The 23,842-nt window shown below is 41.7% G+C and overlaps 1 protein-coding gene across 1 annotated transcript; it reads left to right on the top strand.

Annotated features, from left to right (window-relative positions):
- The first annotated feature begins 11,672 nt into the window (after nucleotides 1-11,672).
- hs3st3b1a (heparan sulfate (glucosamine) 3-O-sulfotransferase 3B1a) lies at nucleotides 11,673-23,780 on the top strand. Its single transcript, XM_031867614.1, has 2 exons — nucleotides 11,673-12,469; nucleotides 22,225-23,780. The coding sequence occupies exons 1-2, from the start codon at nucleotides 11,976-11,978 to the stop codon at nucleotides 22,841-22,843; spliced, it is 1,113 nt and encodes a 370-aa protein (XP_031723474.1). The 5' UTR covers nucleotides 11,673-11,975; the 3' UTR covers nucleotides 22,844-23,780.
- Nucleotides 23,781-23,842: the final 62 nt, after the last annotated feature.

Consider the following 23,842-nt stretch of genomic DNA (forward strand, 5'->3'; position numbering starts at 1 on the left):
AACAAAACCTTCACTGCTGCGAGTCAGACTGGCGAACATCTCCATCTGGTGTCTTCTGTGTGCCAATGCAACTAAAGGTTACATAGTGGCACCAACACGTTCTTAGTTTCAAAGACAAATACAGTATAGCCTACTAGACTTTGGCTGCTGTCATGCTCATAATGGGATTGCTAATGATAGTAATAATAACACAATAAATAACTTTTTGAAATTTTTTTGCTTTCATGTAATAATTTTACATGTTAATAGAAACTATAAATTATTAAAGGATCCTTCATTTTTATTTTCTTCTGAAAGTTAAAAATATTGGCAGTTCTGACTTTTTAATGATGTATTTTTGGTACTCTGTACTGCTGTCAACTGTCCAGAAGGGAGCAGTCTGCTCTTATAAACCACTTAACATCTTCAGCACTACAATGTGAAGCACCAGCTTTAGCACCATGACTGGGCTGTTTATTAAGGATATCTGCAAACGTGTAATATGTTCAAACACAGAGACACACCACATGAAACGCTTCACTTGGTGTACGTTTATCTGCTGAGCTCAGCAAAGTGTTTTCAACAACTGAAATTATAAAGCAAGTTCATCAGTCACGTGGGAAAGGCTTCTATGAAGTTTTTCAAAGCACGTTATGAGAAACGTCATTGAGCAAAAAGTCTCACATTTAACTTTCCAATCTGAATATTCATGCTGGGGAGATGACACAAGACAATTAGGAGGCTTTTGGAGGCTTAGAGTAAAGACTTTAATATCTTCTCCTGTCTGTGCTGTAACAGAACAGAGGAATTACAAACCCAATTTAAGACTGATGCCCTCTGGCTTATTGTCATAAGGCCCGAACAGGCCAACAGGTGGGCTACACACCACTACCACAGGGTCCTGAGGCCTCAGGGAGTAAATGATACTGAGAAATGGCTGTTCAATGCCCTCATTAATCTCCCAAGTTGGAAATTGAGAGGGGCGGAGGATCCTCCAGCCTTGATCTCAACCTTTTGACCTTGTCAGATCATTTGTTTTCATTAGTTCCCACTCTGACGAACTGGCCAGTCCCAGTCCAGACACCCCTTCTGCCCCCCCCCCCCCCCCCCAAAAAAAACAGGGAGCATTTCTGAAAGCATCTCCGGGGGTCTTCTTGACTCTAACCCCAACCCCCAAAACGTATACTGCTCCAGAGTGTCTCTGGACACTTCTAAATCAGCATGGATGATTCTTCACATCCGCTAGCCTGTTTCAGAAACGCTCTCACTGCTAATCCCCTCGACAATGAACAGAGAAAGAGCAGGGGGAGGAACATCAAGTCAAGCTACAAGGGAATTCAGAGGTGGATTTTAACCCCCAAATATCATTGAATAGTTCCCAGGTTTGCGTCTCATGAGACCAAAACAAGAAAAAAAATTGAACGACCATTCTTCATCTGCTCTCCTGCTGTTCCTCTCTGTGAGTGGGATGACTGAGTGTTCCCCTCTCACTCTAATGCTCCTCCAGTGGGCAGCTCGGGACTAATTGGCCCCCAGTAAACCAATTGAAGCCTTATCCCAGGTCATACCCTCTCCAGCTGATGACCCATTCCTGCTGGTGATATGTGAGCTGCACTTTGACAGTGACCTGTGGTTGCTGCACTGAGGCGTGCAATCTAGATGGGTTAGGTCTTGCTGGAAACAAAATGTTGGAGCATCAAGTGTTAGCTTTGCTCAAAACAAACAAGGGTAGAGCATATAGGTAGGACCTCATGGCACCTTAGGAGATCAGGTTAAAAGCTACCCGGTCAGCAGAGGGGAAGATTTGCGGTATCGCCACGTACATCATGCTTGTGTTTTATCTTCTGACAAATAGCATCGTATTACCCAGATCAATCAGTCTGGGTCTGAGGGGTGGGTCGCTACAAGCCTTTGGTCTGTCATTAAAGAAAAGTGTGACATATTCTTCAAGGAGGTGTGTGCAAGGCAGCAGGCAGGCACCATGAGTTGTATACCCTCTGGCTATGACTCAGAATCCCTTTTTTAATCCAGAGATATTCACTTTTATGTTAATTCCACGCCCAATATAATCAGGGATCAATCACTGATTACGATTTGAGTCAAACAACGTGCAAGAAGCATCGAGATTTGGTTCTCTTTGTAGTTGCTACAGATTGTCTCTAGCAGACTGGGTGTGGAGAGACAAAGCTCACCATAGGCATTAACATCAGCCCTGTCTGTTAAGCCGGAGTGCCGAGGCCAGACCTTGTTGTGTCTTTAAAAGGATATCTAAGGCCATAATGAGCCCCAGTTAGCCCAGCGCCAGGCCTAATGAAAACGCTGCAACATCTGAGGGGGAAAGATATTACAGGTCTAAGCTACAGAGGCCGTTTTAACGTGCATCAAATGACAGAAAATGATGGTTATCACAACCACCTTTCAGATGCTAAATGCAGGCCTGCTGGTGAGTCGACCTGGAGTTGAGAGACAAGAGCTGAGCACTTAAGACTGATGGCATGTTGGACACTCGAGAGATGTAAATACAACAGGAAAATGCTTCTTTCATTGGGAAATCCAAAGATGGTGGAGACTTCATCACTTTAACAAGATAACTCGTGGATTCTATTAATAAGGTGTGGGCATTATTGAGAAGATGGTGCTTTCATATTAGCTATTAAGGTGTCACCTTTCACACCACACCTTTCATCACATAGATCTTAGGATGCAAAGAATACCAACTCAATAACTGCTTGCCGGGGTGTGGTGAGCTCCAGCTGCAGTGTATTGTGAATATATTGTGTTCAGAGACAGAGCATGTATGTACATGCAAGCACACTGACGTAATAAATGGCAGGCTTTGCTTGAAAGAGAGCATGAATAGAAAACAGAAGTCTGTTAGAAAAGATGGCTGTTTCTGTTTGGGGGATCAATATGTGGAACCCCTTATCCACAGAGCTTAAATTGAACATTTTAAATTCAACTTGATACAGTCGTCAGTCATGTAGTCATGAATGATTGGTGAATGGTAATTTCACAGACCATCAGAGGTGTCCGTTTTACTTAAAGTTACTGTGAGGAATTTTTAACTAGTTATAAAATCAATTTAATACTGATGCCTCTATATGACTTTCATAAGTAAACAAGACCATCAGCGAGAAGATCTTGTCTATATTTGGTTATTCTTAGAACCACAACCAGGACTGAGAGGAGCAGACTCTCAGACCCTGCTGCAGTAAAATCACAGTTTTTAGATTCTGGTACTCGAAAGCGCTACTGGCTTTGTCCACAGGGACTGTCAAAATAAAGTTCCTCATAGTAACTTTAAGTAAAAGTACAAAAGTATTGTAAAAAACATATACAAGGACCAAAAGTAAAAGCACTCATCATGCATATTGGCCCTGTTTATATAATTTATATCATATTATTGGATGGTAATTATTGATGCATCATGTTAATACTGAAACTGTAAGGTTGAACTACTGTATACAATGTATCTGCTGCAAAGCTTGTTCATTTCCTCCTAGGGATCAATTAAGTTTTATCGTTATCATAAATTATAAAAAGAACAATAATAAAAGAGAAAATGGAAAAAGTACAGTCCTTGAGTAAATGCACTTAGTTACTTTGCACCACTGCAGACTGAAGCTGTTTATTCCACATTGTTGGTGTTCAAGTGTAGATGGAATAGTTACACATCAACACACACACACACACACACACACACACACAGCACATTCAAATTGAGACCTAGACTTTTGGAAACCAAGGCCTTGAGGTAGCCTTTGGCATTTCATGGATCTGAAAGACAGATTGAGCTCAGATGGTTCAGGATTTATGATGTGAGGCGAGCAACCTGAGGGACAAGCCAACTCTTCTCTGGGCTGGCAGCAACTGGTGATATAGAGATTTACAGGCAGGATATTACAGCTGATTGCTCATAGACCATGGGAAAAGTAAAATGTAGACGGAGCCAGCAAAGCTAAAGCGCTGGAACCAACAGCACTTACAGTACCTAAACGTAAAGCTGTAGAGAACACTTAAGGGTCCATAAATCAGATGTTCAGAGAGCTCTGAATCCCTGAGTTAAGGCCTGTGTAATGTACATTTGGCAAAAAATCGTGATCGTGACCTCAGGAAAGTATGTATACCAAAGGTGGTTTAAGTGGTTCATGGTATTTGCCCACCCTTACTGCTGTAGTGTGTGCTGTACATCTGGAAGAGATGAATTTTCAATGGACTGTCACAACCCTTATGCATACGCTATACATGTTTCAAGTGCGGCAGTGTGTTTATCCAATGCTAATGCGGATGCTTAGACCTGCAGGGAGACTTTATAATTATCAATGCACTGTTTCTTTTGACTTCATACAGCTTATTCATGTGGGTTCATTTTATTATCATTCAAATTCATGTTTTATGTGGACATAAAGTACTTTAAAGTTTGCAAGTTTGTCCTCTCAGGATTGTGTTTAAAAGGTTGAACTTGATAATAATAATCGGCCTCTTTTCCTGTTGACATTGGTGTTGAGGAATGTAGGAAGCGTCATGTCAGTGTAGGAGCTTCGATGACTGACTGACCTTCCTTCCCTCAACCCTGCGCTGAACTCCATTAAGAGCTGGCTGCACTCTGTAATTTTACCAACAGCCTCTTATCATGTTTGTCTTGTCTCTTCCTCAGGGGGTTGACTACTTGCCCACAGACCAGCTTTACTTGACTTCAGACAGCTTTCCACAGAGAATAAAAGTCAGCGGAAATGACAATTGCGTAACTGATTGAAAACACAACTGAAAGACTGAAAAATGACTCTATCTTTCTAATGAGTGTAGTTCAGAGACACGCAGGGTGCGTGTTTGAGCTCGTTCTGATTTATTTAAGTGGTCTGCTTGGAAATGTATTGAGTTAGTTACTTTTCAACCAGAGCGGCGATTGTATTCTTACACACATTTTGCAACACTGAGGCTCCACAGATCATTTACTGTTCTCACATGATTACAAGCTATATCCACTACTTGCATGTTTGCAGTTTAGTACAGCTATAGTTATGTTATGTTATGTTATTGATTGTGTCATGCAGAGAGACTTCATAGACTTTTATGGGAACCAAAAAAAAGTTGTAGTGGTGAAATGTTTGTCAGACATGAACATATAACTGAAAGAAATTCCATGAATAAATTCTGCTACACAAAAAACATCTCTTTTTAAAAATAACTTTTAATTAAATATGTAATTTAGGTAATGTAAGTTTGTAGTGCCTCAGCGTCGTGGCCCTTGGTAGTCTTGTTCCCCACACCCAGTGTTGCGCCCAATGATACAGGTAGATTGGAGACCTTACGTGTGTTCCCCTGAGTGTCCTTGTTATATTCTGCCTGTGGTGACAGAGGAGGCCTGGGGTGCTGGGACCACACAGCCTTGTCATCCCAGCCCCAGATCAAAGTGCGTGCTCTTGTCTGACAGCAGCCATGGCCCTGGATGAAGGCTACAGTGAGCACGGAGCTGGAGAGCACGGCTTGATCAACAACATGGGTGGCAAGAGGCAGAGTACCCGTGTAGGTTACCCTGAGTGAGTTATAGCTTTAGAGCCAATGGTTCGTCTAACTTTGCTCAAGAGATGCTCAAGATGTCTGAGTAGGAAAGCAGGATTGGTAAGTACTTGTTGAGTTAAATGTAAGGGAAGTGAGAAAAGAGGCTCGCCAGGAATGTTAACACAAAAGCACAGGGAAGGAAGGAGAGGTGGTGGAAATGTGGAGCGTAACGCCTCTCATGAGGACCTCCACCTAGACGGAGCTGCAGTGAGAACTTTGTCTTGGCCACAGATCTGCTTTCTTGTGACCTCAGAGTATTTGCTGACATGCACAGTCTCTCCACTGAACAATAAATACTGCCTGAGAGCAAGGATCAAATAATTAAGTCACAAACCAAGCAAATGGTTTAAGGACCACGCCGCAGCATCCTCAGCTCTTTGTTTTGTGCTTCTAAGAAAAATAAAAAAAATAAACAAAAAGATTTAGAGAACTCGGAGAGAACTCCATCTGTATTTAAAGTGTTATTTAGTTTGGATTAGATGCTAAAACATAAAATAGTTGCAACATGTTTTATGTGTTTATGAGTCATCTCGTGATACATGATGATTACGATAATGAATGGAATCCGTCATAAATGGCGTAATCAAAATAACTTTTTGACCAGATCATAATGTTCATGTGCGTGGCCAATTAACTCACAGTATGCTGGTGAAGAAAAACTCTTCCTTTCCTGTTTAATGTAGAAGAAGCGTTGCTTGTTTTTCCATCTTTATTCTATAAATGGCCTCTCTTAGTTTGACTCACCACCCCGGCATCTGATCTGCTTCTAAAAGGCCACATCGTAAATTCTTGGACCTTGATATTTCCCCTCATTTCCCGCAGGGCCATAATGATGCAGTGTTCTTTGCCGAAAGCACCTGTTCTTAGCTCGAATAATGGGCTACATTTTCATCCAGGATATACCCCCTGAGGGACCAGCAGCCTCCAAGCCTTCGACTCGAGGGTTTCTAGTTGCCATTGATGCCAGTGAATATTTGCCGCAGCCTTTTTAACAAAGTCAACATGTGTTCTTTGACTGGTAAGATCTGTTTTTAGAAATGGTCAAATAATAAGGCTGCATTATGCTTTGAAGTTATCTGTATATGATAAAGCAGTGGGTTGAAAAAACACACTGACAGCTTGTAAAAGAAGACGGAGGGATAAATAACAGCATTATCTTCCTGTACATAATAAAACTCCACGAGATATCAAAGGCATCTCATATCCAAACCATAAGACAGACAGAACAGCTAAAAAGCATGTAATGGCTAATAATTCAAAAAAGAATGAAATTGACTGAAATTGTCACGGGAGTTCACGGTTAGGACCCAATAGCAAGACCACAGGAGAGAGAAGTTGGTATAAACAGGTTTTATTTAGCCTGAATAAAGATGACAGGAAGGTGTGGAGCCCGTGGTCCGACACCAGAGAGTAGGCAGATCGACGGTGTGAGTCCCGTGGCTCGACACCGGAGAGCTGGCAGCTTGACGACGTGCATAGTCCGTTAACACAACAGAGGGCAGAGCAGCGGTGTGTAGTCCGTTAACACAAAGGAGGGCACGGGGGATTCCCGGACCGACAGACACCGGAGGCAGGCGCTCGAGGCCGAAGATGCAACGGGGTTGAAGGGGTTGAAGCGGGTAAAAGACTGTACGACCTGACAACCCCAGACTGCAGGACCAGAGTTTATATAGTGCCAGGGGAAGCGTTAGTGGGACCTGAGTCTGGTGTGTCGGCCTGCAGGAGGTAATCGGCTGGAGTGGCTGCAGCTGTGTGGCCATGGGAGGTGTCTGGTCTGACAGGGATCCTGACAGAAATGTTAGACCCATGCTCTAACATGGCCCTATTTTACTGGTGGTTAAATAATTTGACTTAACTTTGAAAATCTTTATCGGAGCGTTTGCTCTATATTCACTCTTTCGTACATAAACTAAATTGAAATAGACCTGAAAATGAAGTGTTGTATCATACCTGATACTGCATGATGAAGTTGTGAACCATCTGGATGTTGTGAAAAGACAACTCATATCATTACAGAAATTCCACACCTGTTTTGATGCTGAAGAACTTTTTGAGACAGCTTCAACCTCAGTGCTATAAAAAGTTATGGTCTGTACACTAGCAATACAAACAAAAACTTCCTTTCAGGGTAACAAAAGGGCAAAACAAATAGGGCATGTCAGAATGAGGTAATTTTCCTAATCCAATAATATAACATGCGTTTGTAGAGCTTTCATTGGTCTGAAAGCATTGCATCCAGATTCACAAATACTCATTCCCAAAAGCATGAAAGTCAACGCATTTGTATTTTGGTTTGAGCAACTGTGTCTCACTCACCTATGATAAACAAGCTAACAGCATTACAGGATTTATTTTGTTTTGTTCGTCAGAACATCTAAAACTAAGCCAACCTGGCACAGGGCTGCTTCCAGGTCCAGAAGGATAGCAGTGAGAAATAAGACCTTTTGTACAGGATCAAGGTAGGGAAATCCACTCAGGCTAAGGCGACTCCTTAACAGAAGTTAAGATGCTCTCTAGCATGGATTCAGAGAATTTATAGACATTTTAAATGGCTTTAACCAGAGTTGAATACCTTGAAGGACGACTTAAGGAGCCAGAGCAGTGTCTTGATCTGCCTCTAGGCTCACCTAATAACCCTGTCATTAGATTGAGGGCTTTGCGTGTGTAAGACCTTGTCGGTCCTTCTGTTGTTTGCAATTGTTTGTTCTTTCTGGGATAGAGCGGAAGATGAGATCATCCATCAGTCCACTTTACCCTCTAATGGGCTCAGATCTCTGACATCTGGAGGTTGTGCTCCAACAGTGACGTTAGTGCAATGTGATGTATGGTTGTTTGTGTATTAAACTATATATGTGCACATTAGACCTTACCATAGATTGTGATTATACGCAGAGCATGCAGGGCTCACAAATCCACCTGATTCCCACTTCTATTAACACAACTGCAGCTGAAAAGTGAGTTTAAAAAAAAATGTGGACTGGACAATGTGATAAGCACGCACAGGTTGTTAGCAGCACCATACAGCTATTGTGCAGGCAGTTGTGTGGGACGCCATGTGTCCTTGTCAGGTATAGAAACACACAGCCTTGGGCTTTCTTCTCCTGAAATGAAGCAACGAAGCAGAATGAAGAGAGCAACTTCCTTGTGTGAAAATTCTGAACTTTCACTAAATTAGAAAATTGCTCCATAATGGAAGAATGACAAACCAAATACACAAAGATTAGATCAGGTTGCATTTGTTTATACTGTGGCCATACGATACGACAGACGATACAGTGTCAGTGTGTGTCTTCTGACGCAGGACTTTATTAAACCGTCTGGTTTTCATGTATGAGCTGCTGTGTATGTCATCTGTTTAGGCTGCAGGAGAGGAGTATGTTAACACGGTTCAGTTAGTGTAATCGTGTTGAGGATGTGTAGAACAAGTCAAGCACTCCCTCCGGTGTGTCCGGTTTACTTCTCCTGAGTCCTTGTGAGATGACACACAGTGAACACATGTGTGTGTGTGTGTGTGTGAGGCGTCGTCTCGGTGCAACATGAAGCACAACAGATGGAACAAATCAGCACACACAATTTTAGTGGAAAAACTTTGTCTGCTTGTGTGTTTATGTGTCTTTCCTATTGTTGTATTTATGAAATGGATAGAGTGAAATTTATAAATATTTGTACTATTAAGGTGCTGTATAAATATATCTGGATATTTTTTAAAATACATTAAGGCGTAACTATATATAGTTACCTCTTAATGTACTAATGTACTAAATCATGTTGTTTTCAGCAATGAAGTGCTGATTATCCCATTGTATCCTACCTGCCCAACATTAAACAGCAGACACAACTAGCTGGATACGAAAGTTTGCTCAGTGAATATTGGACTTTCATTATTCAGGTGGGATGGTAATATTACTCTGTAGGCACCTAACCTTCTTCCGGTGTAAATACTGGATACTTTTGCACACTTGTTTTGGTTTAATTCACACAGATTCAATGTTCTTGTGTCAGTCGCAACATTTCCAAAGATAATATTTTTGCTCTATTAAGGAGACATTCATCATTCATGCTATATTACCCTGTTCATCTGGCTGGGCTCCATAAGAGTGCTCCAGTGGGCTTATACACTTAGCAAGAGCAGACTGAATTTGTCAGGAAAACTTTGGTTGCATCTAATACTTTGTCATAAAAATGACAAGTTAGGCAAACATGTTGTTACTATTTCAAAACAGACGTATAGTGATTTCCTCATGGTTATATCTACTGGTAGTGTTGTCATACTGGGAGCTCTGGGAGTAGGAATAAAGGGTTGTGGAAGACTTATCTGTCAAAGACATGGAAACCTATAAATGACCTCTTCCTTTTGCTAAACACAGGAAAGAGTGTTTTGGACTTCAGAGTAACCATAAAGTTAATACTCTAACAACACTTGAACTAAACCACTCAACTTCCTCCCAGAGAGTTACAAGTACGCAGTGGTTTGTACACAGAGCGGAAAGGGCAAACCATTACTGTGTAGCTCCAACCAAACCCCTTGACACACACATTTTCCCAGGTTATCTTGTGCTCAGTGGAAATGCACCTATTAGGATTAGAAGACACACACACATACACACAGCATATGTATCATACATAGCAGTGTCTGGGAGATGAGATAAGGGGCTTAGATGAAGGGGGCAGGGTTGTCTCTGGTGAAACTCTGACTGACATGACAGCTCTGGGGTAATCCTGCTAATCCTCTGCTTGCTCAGGGGTGCGGTGGGACTGAAGGCCTTTGACCCTGCATCAAGAGGAGGTGCTAACACATACACACACAGACACCAAAGTTTTTGTGGCATTTCAGAAGTCATGGTCACACATCTCCTTCACCACCACAGAGTAAAGAGTAAATTATTAAATTGTTTTTATGTAGAATGGCGTGCTCACGTTGTTTGGAATGATTACAAGGACAATTAGGAAGGATTAAGAGGCCAATTAATTTTGAGTGTCACTGGACCGTTCCTCCCACAGTACCAGGAACAGCGTGAAGCTGTTAAAGAAACAGTTGATCCGTAACACTTTTTAATTTCGCTTGTTTGTGTGCTGGTGTCTAAAGCTGAGGTTTGGATACATTTCAAATGACAGAAGTGCTCTTGTAAAGATGGAAACATGCAAGTAAACAATTCTAAGCTGTTGTGGGATAATTCTATTGTGTATTTTTTTTAGAACATGAAGAAAAAAGAGCACTATTCATCGTGTATGTGTTTAATATTTTCACGATGTGAATAAAAAATGTAATGTACAAAAGGCATCAAGCTCAAATTACTTGACACAAAGGGTCATTTTTATGTTATTATAGCAAATAACGAGAGACTAACTTGATAATTGATTTCATGTTCTTCTCAAACAGCTGTAGGCCTACATATACTGTAACAAGAAAATATGCTTATTCCATCCTAATTGCAAACTAAAACGAGCCACAATTTACCTCTACAATTGAGTTGGTTTTTAATGTCATCCAGTGTTTGACATTAAAAATGCTGTAATCATGCACAGATTGGAGGGATTGCTAAACTTTTCCAGTCATCCGCCCTCCTGTGTTTCTGAGACACTGAGAGCTGTGTCAATGTACATGAAAAAGAGAGAAAAGGACCGGAACCTTCACAGCTTTCAAAATAAAAGTGATGCCAATGAGTATTTTGCACAGCACAGCAAATCACTGGAAGAGTAGCCTACCAGTGTCCAAAATAGATACAAATAAACAAATAAATAAAACCTCTTACGATGAGTAGGCCTACATTATTAGACGTATTAAGAAATAGCGATACTAATGGAGCGGATATGCTCAATTAACCCAATTTGTTGAGTTTATTTTCATAATTGTTATTGGCATAAGCTTTCAGTTATTATTTAGACTTCCATCTATGTGAATCATGGTGGCAAATATATGTGAAACAGACGTATTTTGCAAGGCTAGATTAATTTCCCAGGAGATTATATATATTATTGAGCCTATTTCGCCAGAGCCTAACCAGGTTTACTTTGAAAGGCTGTACCGGAAAAGGGTTTGATATTCTGGCATGCTTGATGCTGTTGCCTAGATAACTTGGTGCGGCTGTGGGAGTGCTCACACACTGAGAGCAAGTGATGGGAGACAAACTCAGTCCCTGACGTGCGTATCGCTCACCTGGCGATATCATTATTGCGTCTTTTGTCATTTATTTATTGGTTTTCCACATTTTTGTTTCTATCAAGAATAAAGACATCCATCATCTTTTCCAAGCAGAACTGGGGTTGAAGCGGAAGGTGAACGACCGCATTTCAATATCAGTTTCCATGTTGGCTATACTTTGTTTTTTGGGAAATTACGCACCAGTTTTCCAGGATCTCCGTCATGGCAGAGGAGTGAGGCGCCTTTGCCAAAATGCCTGTTAACTGGAATATAACTTTTCCACGGCGGTCCTATGGAATATAGTCCGATTCTACACAATCTACATGTTGTGCCATCATCCCACGTGAAAAACAAACTATTTGTGTTCTGCATAATGCTGTCCCTTTGGGTGTACATGGTTTATTGTTGTGTTGGCTACTGCTCAACTATGCCAAACCTGACTTACGGCTCGGTGAAGAGACACGAAAACGATTCAGAAGTTGACAATCAGGAGCCCTCTCTCGGGGCATCCAGGGACTTACTGAATAACGAGAACGATTTGGACAGCAGAGGAGAAGAGTGGGATGAAATTAGAGGCGAGGCGAAGGCGTTGGATGATAATGCCATGTCAGGTTTCCTCAATGAGTCGGAAAGTAAAAAGTTGCCCCAGGCAATCATCATCGGGGTAAAGAAAGGAGGAACCCGGGCGCTGCTGGAGTTTCTGCGCCTGCATCCAGACATCCGAGCGGTGGGAGCAGAGCCGCACTTCTTCGACCGCAACTACGACAAGGGACTGGAGTGGTACAGGTACCTCACTTATCCGCTGTTTTAAAACATTCATCCGGAGATAGATAGTCTACTGAGCTCTGCTATGCTTCATTTACACATCTACATAAAGTGGGCTTCTGCGCCTCGTGCCTTGCTCAGGGGCATCTCATGCTCTCTGGAAGCGTAAATCTTCTCCAGAATAAAACACACACACACATCATTGTCCCTCGTCTAAAAAATCAATTTCCATCTCGTGCCACCTTCATGTCATTTTTACCAATATGATTTAACCCTATAAAAACCGTAAAACAGTACTTGGCTAAATTTCAATTACATCCGGTTTTGGCCAACAAAAACACATTTTAAATAGATACTTTGCTCCTTTAAAAGTCCACCATCATGTAACTTTTAACTTTCTTTTATTGCGCTATAATACATTACCTTGACAAGTCCCATCATATGTTATCGAATTAAAAAGAACATACATGTGATAAATCAACTTTCAAAGTTTCCAAGGATAATAGTTGTGCAAGTTGATAAAACAAAATAAAAAGAACCAATAAAGTGAGAAAATAAAAGAATGATAAACTGCAATGCAATTAATGAAAGCCATTTTTATTGACAAAGACAAATAACAAGAACCTACTGGTAGATTTAAAAATATTAAGAATACAAATTATGCTTATTTATTAGATAGACGTTTTGTAGAGAAGTTTGATGTGTGCTGTAACTTTATAGTGATTTAAATCCATTCATAATAGGCAACTGAAAGTGACTTTAAACTCCACTATACTACTCTTTTTAATAAAGATGTTCACTGTTTCTCATGTTGATTACTTCATTACTAATCTTTTCAAGATGGTTTACGCCTGAACAACAAAACATTAGTGAAATATATAATGTAATATCTTTCTGAAAAACAGGGAATTCACAGAAAATCACAATTATTGATAGAAATTAAGTTGAGGATGATGGTGATTGCATTTTATAGAATACCACACAGTGTTGATACGTTATGAAGAGCAGGACCAGGACATTTTAACATAGACGGTGCACCTTGCAGCCTTAACAACTGCAGGTGCTATCAAAACCTCTAATGTTAGTACAGGCCATAGGGCACAACACCATACCCACATTTCTAATAAGACTAAAAAAAATGTTCTGTTTGTTTGCATGACCTTCATCACCTTATGAAGGTGAAACATTCCCAGAACTCTATAGAGTTCTGGGAATGTTTCTCCGTCCTTGGATTTAGTCATGATGTGGTTTTCTGACAAGAAGGGGGCACTAGGTAGAAATAGAAGAAGCAAAGCTTCCACTTAGGTTTGACATGCATTCTGGATGCTGATCAAAGAGAGAAACAACCCTTGGATTAGGTGTCAGCAAGTTACATCACGCCATCATCCTTGAACAGCCAGGAGCGTGATATAAAGATTATGAGATCCAGGGTATTAATTCAGTGGCATTTATTTGTTTTGATTTTCAATACAAATAGACTTCAATGTCAAAGGCAGAGAGATCTGAGGCTGCTTACACCTTCAACATTGTGTAACGTAACATTTTCATTGTATTCTCTGTCATGGCAACTGTACCATGCTTCACAATATGCAAGCACTTTACTATTGACTCAGCTGCACAGTTACACAACTTGTTGCGCTTACTGGAAATAATTCACAAACACACCAAATTCATGGAAATTATTGATCTTTTACATACCCAAAATGTTCGCGGGAAATGGTTTGACATTGAATGGCTTGCATCAGAGCAACCAATTTGTTAATAAGAGAAAATAAGAGATGCTGCAGTTTCAAGGGTCCATTTGACTGAGACGAGGGATTAACAGGCGATGTCAAAGGATCTAGACACTGTTTCAAAGCTGGCTCCATAAAGCTACAATAGGGGAAGCGAAGCATTGTTCAAAGGACTTCTCGCCTAAGCTTCTTCAAGAATTTCCAGACAGGTTTAGGACATTTTTGGATGATCAGTGTGAGAGTGGTCTTTTGTCCATCTCTACAGACTGAGCAACAAGAACAAATTAAAATCGTCCCATGTTTGACTATCATGCTGTTTTTACAATCCGCACGTGATGCACGAGTAGTGCACGTTAACAATGAGTAATACCTAAAAGGAAGCAGAAGCTATCATTAACGATGGATACTCTGAAATGTTATGTAAGTAATAGTCAAAGAAGCAGTTGTAATTGAGACATGCCAGCGAGCTTTTCACAGTGGTAGCTCGTGGATGTGGAAAACTGATTCATCTTTTTCCCAGAGAGGTGATCTGGCTAATTAAAACAACTTGGCATGAGTTGTCACAGTGAGAGCCCTGCGCCACAGGTTGACCCCATGCAGCAAAGCACCATGACATCGAGTCAACACTTACTGATCATTTAGTGGAGCTCAGAAAACCCCCTCGCCTGGCTTTATGGTGCACCGCACCATTGGACGGATCAGTTCTTGTCAACTTGATAAATGAGCATTTTCACATGGCATTTTAGCAGTTTGGCACACCTTTTTCAAGCCTGTTGAAACCTTTCTCCATGCACTCCCATATGCACAGAAGTTGGTCTTAAAGATAAGCTAAGAGCAAAAAGCCAGGCAGAGGTGTGTGTGGATTTGTTTCCCCTTATGTTTCACATGATTGCCCCCAGACTGATGGCGTGCAGTAGCTTGGGGGAGAGGAACAGTCCGCTGGGTGGGCTTATCAGCTCCTGCGGTGGCATTGAGTTGTGCTCACACCATTTATCTGCTGTGATTGGTGTGTCCATCCTGCTGGAGGTCTGCTCTGTCCATCCTGCTGGAGGCCCCACATAGCGGAGAGGCCCCCGCGCAGCAGGACACCAACCACAATACAGCACGTTGTCACCCAGTGGCAGAAACAGAGAAGCAGGCAGACAATTGTGCACCCTCACACAGAAGGCGAGTCCTTGGCCCCTCCTTTCTTTAATAACGGCACCAACTTCCTCCCGTATGTCTTATTCATCTGCTGAATGCATGCTCATATTAAGGTCTTCTGAGTGATACACTGTAGATGTGACTTAATTGCTGAGATTGTGTTTTTCCTCTTGAGGCTCCACATATAGAACGATGAGTGGCCTTCTTACTAACTCACTGAGGGTGTCAGTGAAGACGGCCTAATCCTCCTTAAAACCCCGGGGAGGCTTACTGCAGGCCAGTGGCAGATAGTAAATTTAAAGTGAGTCTTTAGAAAAGCGCAACAGTATTATTGAGCTCAATGAAAGGGGACGCCGGAGAACCCCTGAGGTCTGCATTAACCCTGACAATAAAAGAGCAGACAATTAGTGTGAAACATGTTTTCTCTGCCTTCACTTTGTATGCAAATGTGCCCAGAAGGGTGAAAGTGCCCTTTGACGAAGCCCAGCAGGAGTTCATCAGAAAGAGCATTCATTGGAACCTGATCAAGAAAAGACCCAAACACTATACGCTTTTAGCCTGAAAGTTGACTTTCAGGGATGTCTGTCTGGAAAAGTTACGTTTTTTCCCAAGAGAAGGTTCATTTGAGACCACTGGTGGGATTTTGCTTACTCAACACTTTAAGCTCTTTGCACGGACACAGGGGGATCGGCGTAAGCGAGAGAGCTCTCGGTATAGGTACATCCCCCATCTTAAAGTAATGTGTCAGCACACTGACAGGAAAAGAAGGGAAAACTGCATTGATAATCAGATGCTTCAAAGAAAAATAAATTCACACATGGTAGCTGTTGTTTCAAACATTCCTAAAATATTTCCACAAACCATAAAACCGTGCGCTCTAAAAATGTGTTTCTTTCAATAGACTAAAATGATGCTGGCGTTCCCAGAATAAGTCCACTAGATTGTCAATGCTGGTAATGTGCAACTCCCCTCCCTATTCTAAGGGTTGAAGGTTTAATTTGCTGCAGCAACCCCCTGGGCTTTTGCTTGAGGCAATTTGTCAAACCGCAGCACTTATTACAGCACTTTGGAAACACAGAAACAAAACATTTTCACTCCATTATATCCCCTTGAGTTGTTGACTTCCTCGTCTCTCTCTTTTGTAGTATCTTCAGAGAGAATGTGTTGTTTCCTGCTTCTATCTCTCTCTCCACTGCGGAGGCTCCCTGACGGCAAGTCAGAGCAACTTGAGAAAAAAGCACCAATCTGCCTCAGCCATCTTTGGTTTGCTTCTCTGACGTGTTGTTTGCTTTTGCTGATCCTCTCAGGCCAGCATATGAGGAATTACCACTACACGTCACATTATATGCAAAGAATGGGTTTTGTTGGCCCCATTAAATGGAAACTATCATCATAATTGTGGATATTTTGAACAATAGCCATATTTATTGACGTAAACATGCTTCATTCTGACAATCCCAGCTGCAGTTATTTTCAATTTGTACTGCTTTGCTCTTTACTAATATATCAGCATGACATTATTGCCCTTAGTATCAGAACCAGAGTTATTTAGTTGTTGCTTTAGCTGCTGACAGGTGTCTTTCAGCTCTTCTCTGAAGTCCCTTCGTCACACAATTGAGAATTCACTTTGTACTTTGTGGTCTTCATCTCACTATTCCAGGTCATGGTCAAGTACTGCTTGTTGAAAGAGTACTGACAAGCATTGCACTCCTATAACACTGTTGGACTCACGATGGACAGATGGATGCACCAGAGCTACAGATATTTCCTTTTTTTATTCTTCCTTCTTGCCAAAACCTGGCACCTACGATGCCCACAATTCAACTCGCCCTCCGACAATTTGGTCAGAGACTCCAGGCTGTTTTCGTTCCCAAGGCGTCAAACACAGGCACTTTGTCAAGCCTTTCGGCATCTGACACCGACGCACAAAGGCACCCTTTAGCGTCTGTACGAGACACACCGGGCTTTATTCATTATCAGATGCTCAGAAAAAAGCTGTGAGTGTGATGTCGTGATATAAAAAATGAAAAAAACAACAACGCACAGAGTGGAAAGGAGGGAGTGAAGGTTGAAAGGTCAAACAAACACAAGCCTTTCAACTAGGAGACCAGTGTCCCAGTGTTGTTGAGTTATTTTGACGTCACTGCATAATTTGTTACGTGTTCCGCACTTATGTAACATTGTTTACATTTCACTTACTTATTATCACTTATATTTTAAGCCCAACAATGATGTTTTTCCTAAACCTAGGTGATGAAGACTCCGAAGTCTGGGAAGATTACTTCTTTGTAACTCCTCACTTTTCTTTTCATTTTTAAACTCGTACTCTTCCGCCCCAACTGATGCTGACTCAAGTGACACACTTAAGGCAGTTTATCAAATTGCGTACAGATCCCTCTGGAGTAACAAAGGTTTTTATACAATGTTTGGCACAGTAGTGTTCCAAGACCTGTAAACAGACTTTGTTGTGTAAAATCGGTGGGGATCCCCTCCAAGGTTTCACTGTTGGCTTGTGTTTTTTTTATTGCTCCCTGTAAGCTCCTGGTCAGGGTAATATATTGTGGCTCATGTACAAGGTACATTTCTATAGGTTGTGTCCTTTTATTTCATCTTTCAAGTCAGGGTCACACCTGTTGAATTTTCCCTCTGAGCTGTCCTCCAAAAATGGAAGCAGACAAAAACCACCGGTCAGACTCACTCTCATGCTCTATTTGGCTTTGTATCTCCAAAGTTTCTCTGAATATACCTGTTTACACTCAAAAGCTACAAACCGATGATAAAAGTTTAGCATTGCTGGTTCATGTTTTTCCAGCACCACCACCCTGAGAAAAAGGGCTCATTGGGTCTAGAAAACAACTGACTGTCCAAATTGTTATGTGTTAATTTAAGGCTGACAGTTGTGTGTGGGAAGCCAGAATGTCTCATGCACTGTTTCTCCTCCTCCTCCTCCTCCTCTTCTCATCAGACTGGGCCTGTCTCGCTCAGACTGCCAGGTGGCCCTGAGTTCTGCATACTGACAGTAATAATGGAGGATGGGAAAAATGCATGCTCTGCACTATCACTGTTGTTCAGGAATGCTGTTGAGATACTGAACGCTGAAGGTCCTGAGCGCAATGACAATGACTTTCACACGCATGATAAAATGAGCTGCAATGACCACAGAACACCTCCCCTTAAGAAGCTTCCCTCTTTGATATCTGTCTGGTAATCATCTCCCAGTGTATTGGTCTGATTGTTATAAGTGGCTGCATACCACCACCTCTCATCCTGTCTTTGAGAGCGACTCCCACAGTAGCTCAACCCCTGCAGTGCGAGATTAGGACTCATCATGACATTAGATAATGCGCAGTTTTTTTTATTTCTGGGGCAGCCCCTTCGCACGGTGGTCTGAAATTCTGAAATATCAGATTCCAATTAGAGTCAGTCAAGCAGAATACTGCATGATACGAAAAGTGTAAGTCTCGTCGGAGTTTTCTGCACCGGTCTTGTTTTTGGTGAACTCATCAGCGAGGGGCATCATCCAGCACGCAGGGACTTTGTAGATCCCTACCTTTGAACCTGCTTCCTGATAGCAGTGAATGTAAACACGGCACCCGTGTTCAAACGCTGTCTACCCAGAAGCCACTTTAATGGACACACCTGACTGCCCAGCAGACATAACACTGGCAAATTACACAACGCACCACTCCTGGATTAATATCTGTCTGTAGGCTGCTGTAGGGCTGACTTATCTTGTGCTACTACTGCAGCAGGAATAGGCAGACGCAGCATCTAAAGTTCCCGGTGACTTAAAACTTAGACTTAGGCTTCTGGGTCAGGGGGGGTCGACCCCATCCTCCAACGGTGCACCTGATTCCATCTAATCCTCTCTTTGCACCTTCCACTCCTTCCTCTCTTGCTTTATCTCATTGTCTTAACAGTCTTCCTCTCTGCGTTCCTCTCCTCCGTTATCTCCTCAGCCGCTGCAGTTCCCCTGCGAGTTTAACAGGACAGGTTAGAGGGCAGAGGATGTTTATGTGTAGCGTCAATATAGATGTATTTTCAGTGCACCAATTATAGGTAGAACCTCTTTAAAGCACAGACTCCTGGCTTTATGACTTTACAGCCTACTTAGATGGTACAATTTCAGAGTAAAGCAGCGCTTTTTTTAGTTTTAGGAAGTCAAATAGAAACTTGCAAAATTCATGAAGGGGCAAAAGTCAGCGCGCTGTTTTTTTCTTATTTTTTACTGCCTTGAAGCTGAATGATGATGCCTTTGCGTAGCTGATTGATAAATGAGGATGCCCTGAAAGCTATTGGTTCCAGGCGACATTGTTTATTAAGCAGAACAAATTGTGAAAGCTTACTACATCTGCCCCCCTTAGGCAACTCTCTCACTCCTCGCTTAGTCAGAGATGTTTTTCCCTTCTCTATCTCTGCTAAGATGAATAATGCATGTCCTGCTCACACAGATTGTTTTGCTCGGGGACTAAGTGGAAAGTTTGATTGGTACAATAGTACGTTTTTGTGTCCCTTGAGGCCCCATGGAAGGCCTACAGCGCTTCGCTTGTGTAAAGCCAAGAGATGCAGACAATACTTGTTTCTAAATTGATTTGTTTGCTTCTCTCCTGCCTATTACCTTGATTAGGTTCGTGCTTTTTCTACCGCATACAATGGTGACCACGACACTCAGGGAGTGAAAAGTGGAATAAATGTCTGAGACCCAGGGCCGCTGTAGAAAAGAAAGAGCATGGTGACATTAGGTGATGAAATTGCATAAGAAAGAGAACCCCTTGTGTGTTTGCATGGCACAAGCAAGGAATATGTGATGCCATCTTTTCCCATAATCACTAAAGCTAAGCTCTTTTCCACCACATACATGTGTAAGATGAAAGCTCCTGGGTTTGGAGAGGGATACCGAAGCTCCTTGTGCATGTACCAACAACAGATGGTTGGAAATTATTGTAATCACTTTAATGACATGGCTGCTCTGCTTTCCCGTTTGTTTGATTTAGATCAACAATCACAACATGAGTATATTACCAAATGCTGTAAGACTTTTTGACTGACTTAAACCATGAGGTACGTCGTGGGAGGGGACGTTGGTGGGGGGCTGATGCTTGTGAACACACATTGCATCATGGTTTGTATCTATTTCCATCCACATATATAGCAGGAAACAAGACATCTGACACTGTTCTTGCTTTCCAGGTATTTGTTGAATCTGTATGAAATATACTCTGATAGAGAACAGCAGGGACCAAAATGTTACTTTGAACCATATATTAAATACATCTCTTGGATTTCTCATCTTCTGCTACTATATGAGCATATAAAACATACATGGGAGTGATGGTGTAAGCATTGGCAACCCAAGAAGATATTGTATCTTTAATTTACCTACATAAGAAATGCTGCATGTGCAAGTATTTTTACACAAATACAAGTGGGGAAGTGTTCATAGTTAGTGTGGAGTTTATAATTATTTTTTACACTATGTGTAATGCAAATAGGTTAATACACAAACACCTTGGATAGATCGAATGCAAATGCAATACCCCTTCAATAAATGCTACCAGTACATTTTGGTACTGATTCAACTCTTGTGATTCTGGAGTCTCTTGTCCATGGTGGTACTGAATTGAATTAATATGCATTCTACATTGTTACATTGTTGGGTGGATGAGGAACATTTTCATATAAATTGCAGTTTGCTGCAACATAACCTGACACGAACCATAACACGTTGCTGAGTGAACACCGCTCTGACACTGCCTCCGCTATGTTTGGGTTATTGTGTCCATCACTAGAGATAAAGATTAAGATAAAGAGGTTTTTATTGTCATTGTAGTGATACAACGAAATTTTCGTTTGGTAGCCCTCAGCCAGCCAGCAGCAGCGAACAACAACAACGATAAACAATATACAAGATAACAATACACAAAAGGAATAAAAAAACGTTACTAAAGTAAGATAAAAAAACGTTACTAAAGTAAAATAAAAACGTTCCTAAAGTAACTAATATTTCTTCGTGGATTAACTGCTTACCATTGAGTCTCATCGTCGTGGCCACATATCCCTCTCGCTCTTTCCTTCTCTCTTCAGAGACAAGCCAGCCACGCAGCCAGCCAACAAGGCAGTCAACCAGCCTCTAATGCTCCAGCGTGTTTGGCTTCGTCCTAATCCCCCTTGGCTCACTTTAGCCATTATCCAGTCAGAGCTGCAGTTAACAGGCTATATTATGATCAACCAGAGCCATCCAGGGTGAAAAAGAATATAGAGTTTTGGGAATAGACAGCTCCCAAGCTTTGCATTTTTCTCCTGAGGAATGCAATGCTCCTCTAAATCTTCCCATTTTACACAAAATTACAGCCAAAACATGAGAAGAAAGGTGCAGTCACAGTCGTCTGTCTTGGAATGACGCATAATGCTGCCTTTTCACAGTTAAACCGTTCTTTGTATAATGTAATGAAGGTGTGGAATATTTCAATGTGAGGATTGTGGGCTTTGAAAGAGGATTGGGGTCTTAAGGTAGATTAAATGCAGCAGCAGGGCAGATGAATGTATTCCTTTGGGGTTTGTATTTAGAACATGTCATGAACTGTGTATTGCGTTCACACGCAATCACAGATGATTGATAGGACTCCTGCTTTACTTTCCAGCTCTTGTCACCTTAGGTACACTCACAGACTCGGTTAATGTTGCTGATGATGTCTACGATTGTCTTCTTGATGGTGATTGACTTACTTCTGCCTGACAGTACTTTAAACCGTCCATGGAGCTACTGTGTCAGTGTTTTTCTCATCTTCCTGCATGGGGGCTTTTTGTAAATTGTTTTAAAAAAAAAGAGAATATACAATGGTACAGATATAAAGTGCTTGTAGCACAAATGTAATACAGTGTGTTTGTGTCCTTTTTTAGGGAATTGATGCCCAAGTCATCAGAGGGCCAGTTGACCATGGAGAAGACCCCCAGCTACTATGTCACCAAGGAGGTCCCCGCAAGAATCTACACCATGTCTAAAGACACAAAGCTGATTGTAGTTGTCCGGGACCCTGTCACCCGGGCCATCTCAGACTACACCCAGACGCGCTCCAAGAAGCCGGACATCCCGTCTTTCGAGAGCCTGACGTTTAAGAACATGTCAGCGGGTCTGATCGACACCACATGGAGCGCCGTTCAAATCGGCATGTACGCTAAGCACCTCGAGCGCTGGCTGCAGTACTTCCCTACGGAGCAGCTGCTGTTTGTTAGCGGAGAGCGGCTTATTAGCGACCCCGCAGGTGAGATGGCTCGCGTCCAGGACTTTCTTGGGCTCCGGAGGGTGGTCACGGAGAAGCATTTTCACTTTAACCCAGCAAAGGGCTTCCCCTGCCTTAAGAGACCTGAGTGGAACAGCAAGCCACACTGCCTGGGCAAAACCAAAGGCAGGACCCATCCTAATATTGACCCAGAGGTGGTGCAGAGACTCAGGGACTTTTATAAACCCTTTAACAGCAGGTTTTACCAGATGACTGGTCATGACTTTGGCTGGGATTGAGAGGATAACTACAGACTCATGCTTGTCCCCTGTCTGTGTTTTCACTCTGGAGATATTGTTATACAGTGTATGTACATTATTTAGTGGATGTGTAAAAAGTTCAGAAGTCTATTTTATGATAATTTATTGTTGTGATATTAACTCACTAAGCTGCCTAACCAGGTTCATTCATGATCCACAACACACTTCATGTTCCACTTTTAGATCCTTTTTGAGTACATGAACATTTTTATAAAAGCACAATGTTTTTACGGGTATTATGAGAGCAGGGTCAGTATCCTTGTTTTCCATCAGGATGGGTTTTTTTTTTGGGCTTTGTGTGGATAACCACTTTTCCAAATGCTTCTTTTGTCTCACCTTAAACTGAACAAGATCCAACTTTACAAACAACTGGTAATATCCCCTTAACATTTGCCTGACCCTCAGAGGTCTGTGGACCCACTTAGTCAGGTCGATAGAGGCCTCAGCTGATCCAGTGCCACTTGCCAGGTGGATCAATACAGTAATAGCTCCTCATCATGTCAATTAGACCTGAGTGATGGCACTGCCTTGATCTCTCGAGCACCGCAATAAAACATGGATCCATTAATGGCAGTAAGTTTATGGTTGACCCTTGAGCCAAATTCAAATTAATATAATAAGATATGTTTCCACTGCAATGTTTTGACTTAACCATTATTTATATTATTATTATACAAAGGAATGTTGATTAGGAACCAGTAGAGGGCCGTGCCACGATACTTTTGTGATGTTTTTATCCAAAATCCTGCTGCACAGGCTTCATAATGCCGATCATTTATTGCTCTTTCCAAAAAGGAAATGATTCATATGTCTTAATCACATTCATTGATCTGCTCTGAAATGGCTCTCATGGATCATCCTGGATAGTTTTTTTTTTAGTTTTTTTTTTACCACAGGTGATACTAGATGTGTTAATGCTGCCCTTAACCAACTGAAATAAAGATCTTAAATATATATATATATATATATATATATATA

This window comes from Anarrhichthys ocellatus, unplaced genomic scaffold (assembly GCF_004355925.1).
Source record: "Anarrhichthys ocellatus isolate YVR2014 unplaced genomic scaffold, GSC_Weel_1.0 scaffold40, whole genome shotgun sequence".
NCBI classification, from domain to species: Eukaryota; Metazoa; Chordata; class Actinopteri; order Perciformes; family Anarhichadidae; genus Anarrhichthys; species Anarrhichthys ocellatus.

Bases quoted from the DNA above. Each gene is read 5' to 3' on its own strand.
- hs3st3b1a (XM_031867614.1), top strand. From the start codon at position 11,976: ATGGAATATAGTCCGATTCTACACAATCTACATGTTGTGCCATCATCC. The intron at 12,470-22,224 runs GTACCTCACTTA...GTCCTTTTTTAG, and splicing joins AAGGGACTGGAGTGGTACAG to GGAATTGATGCCCAAGTCAT.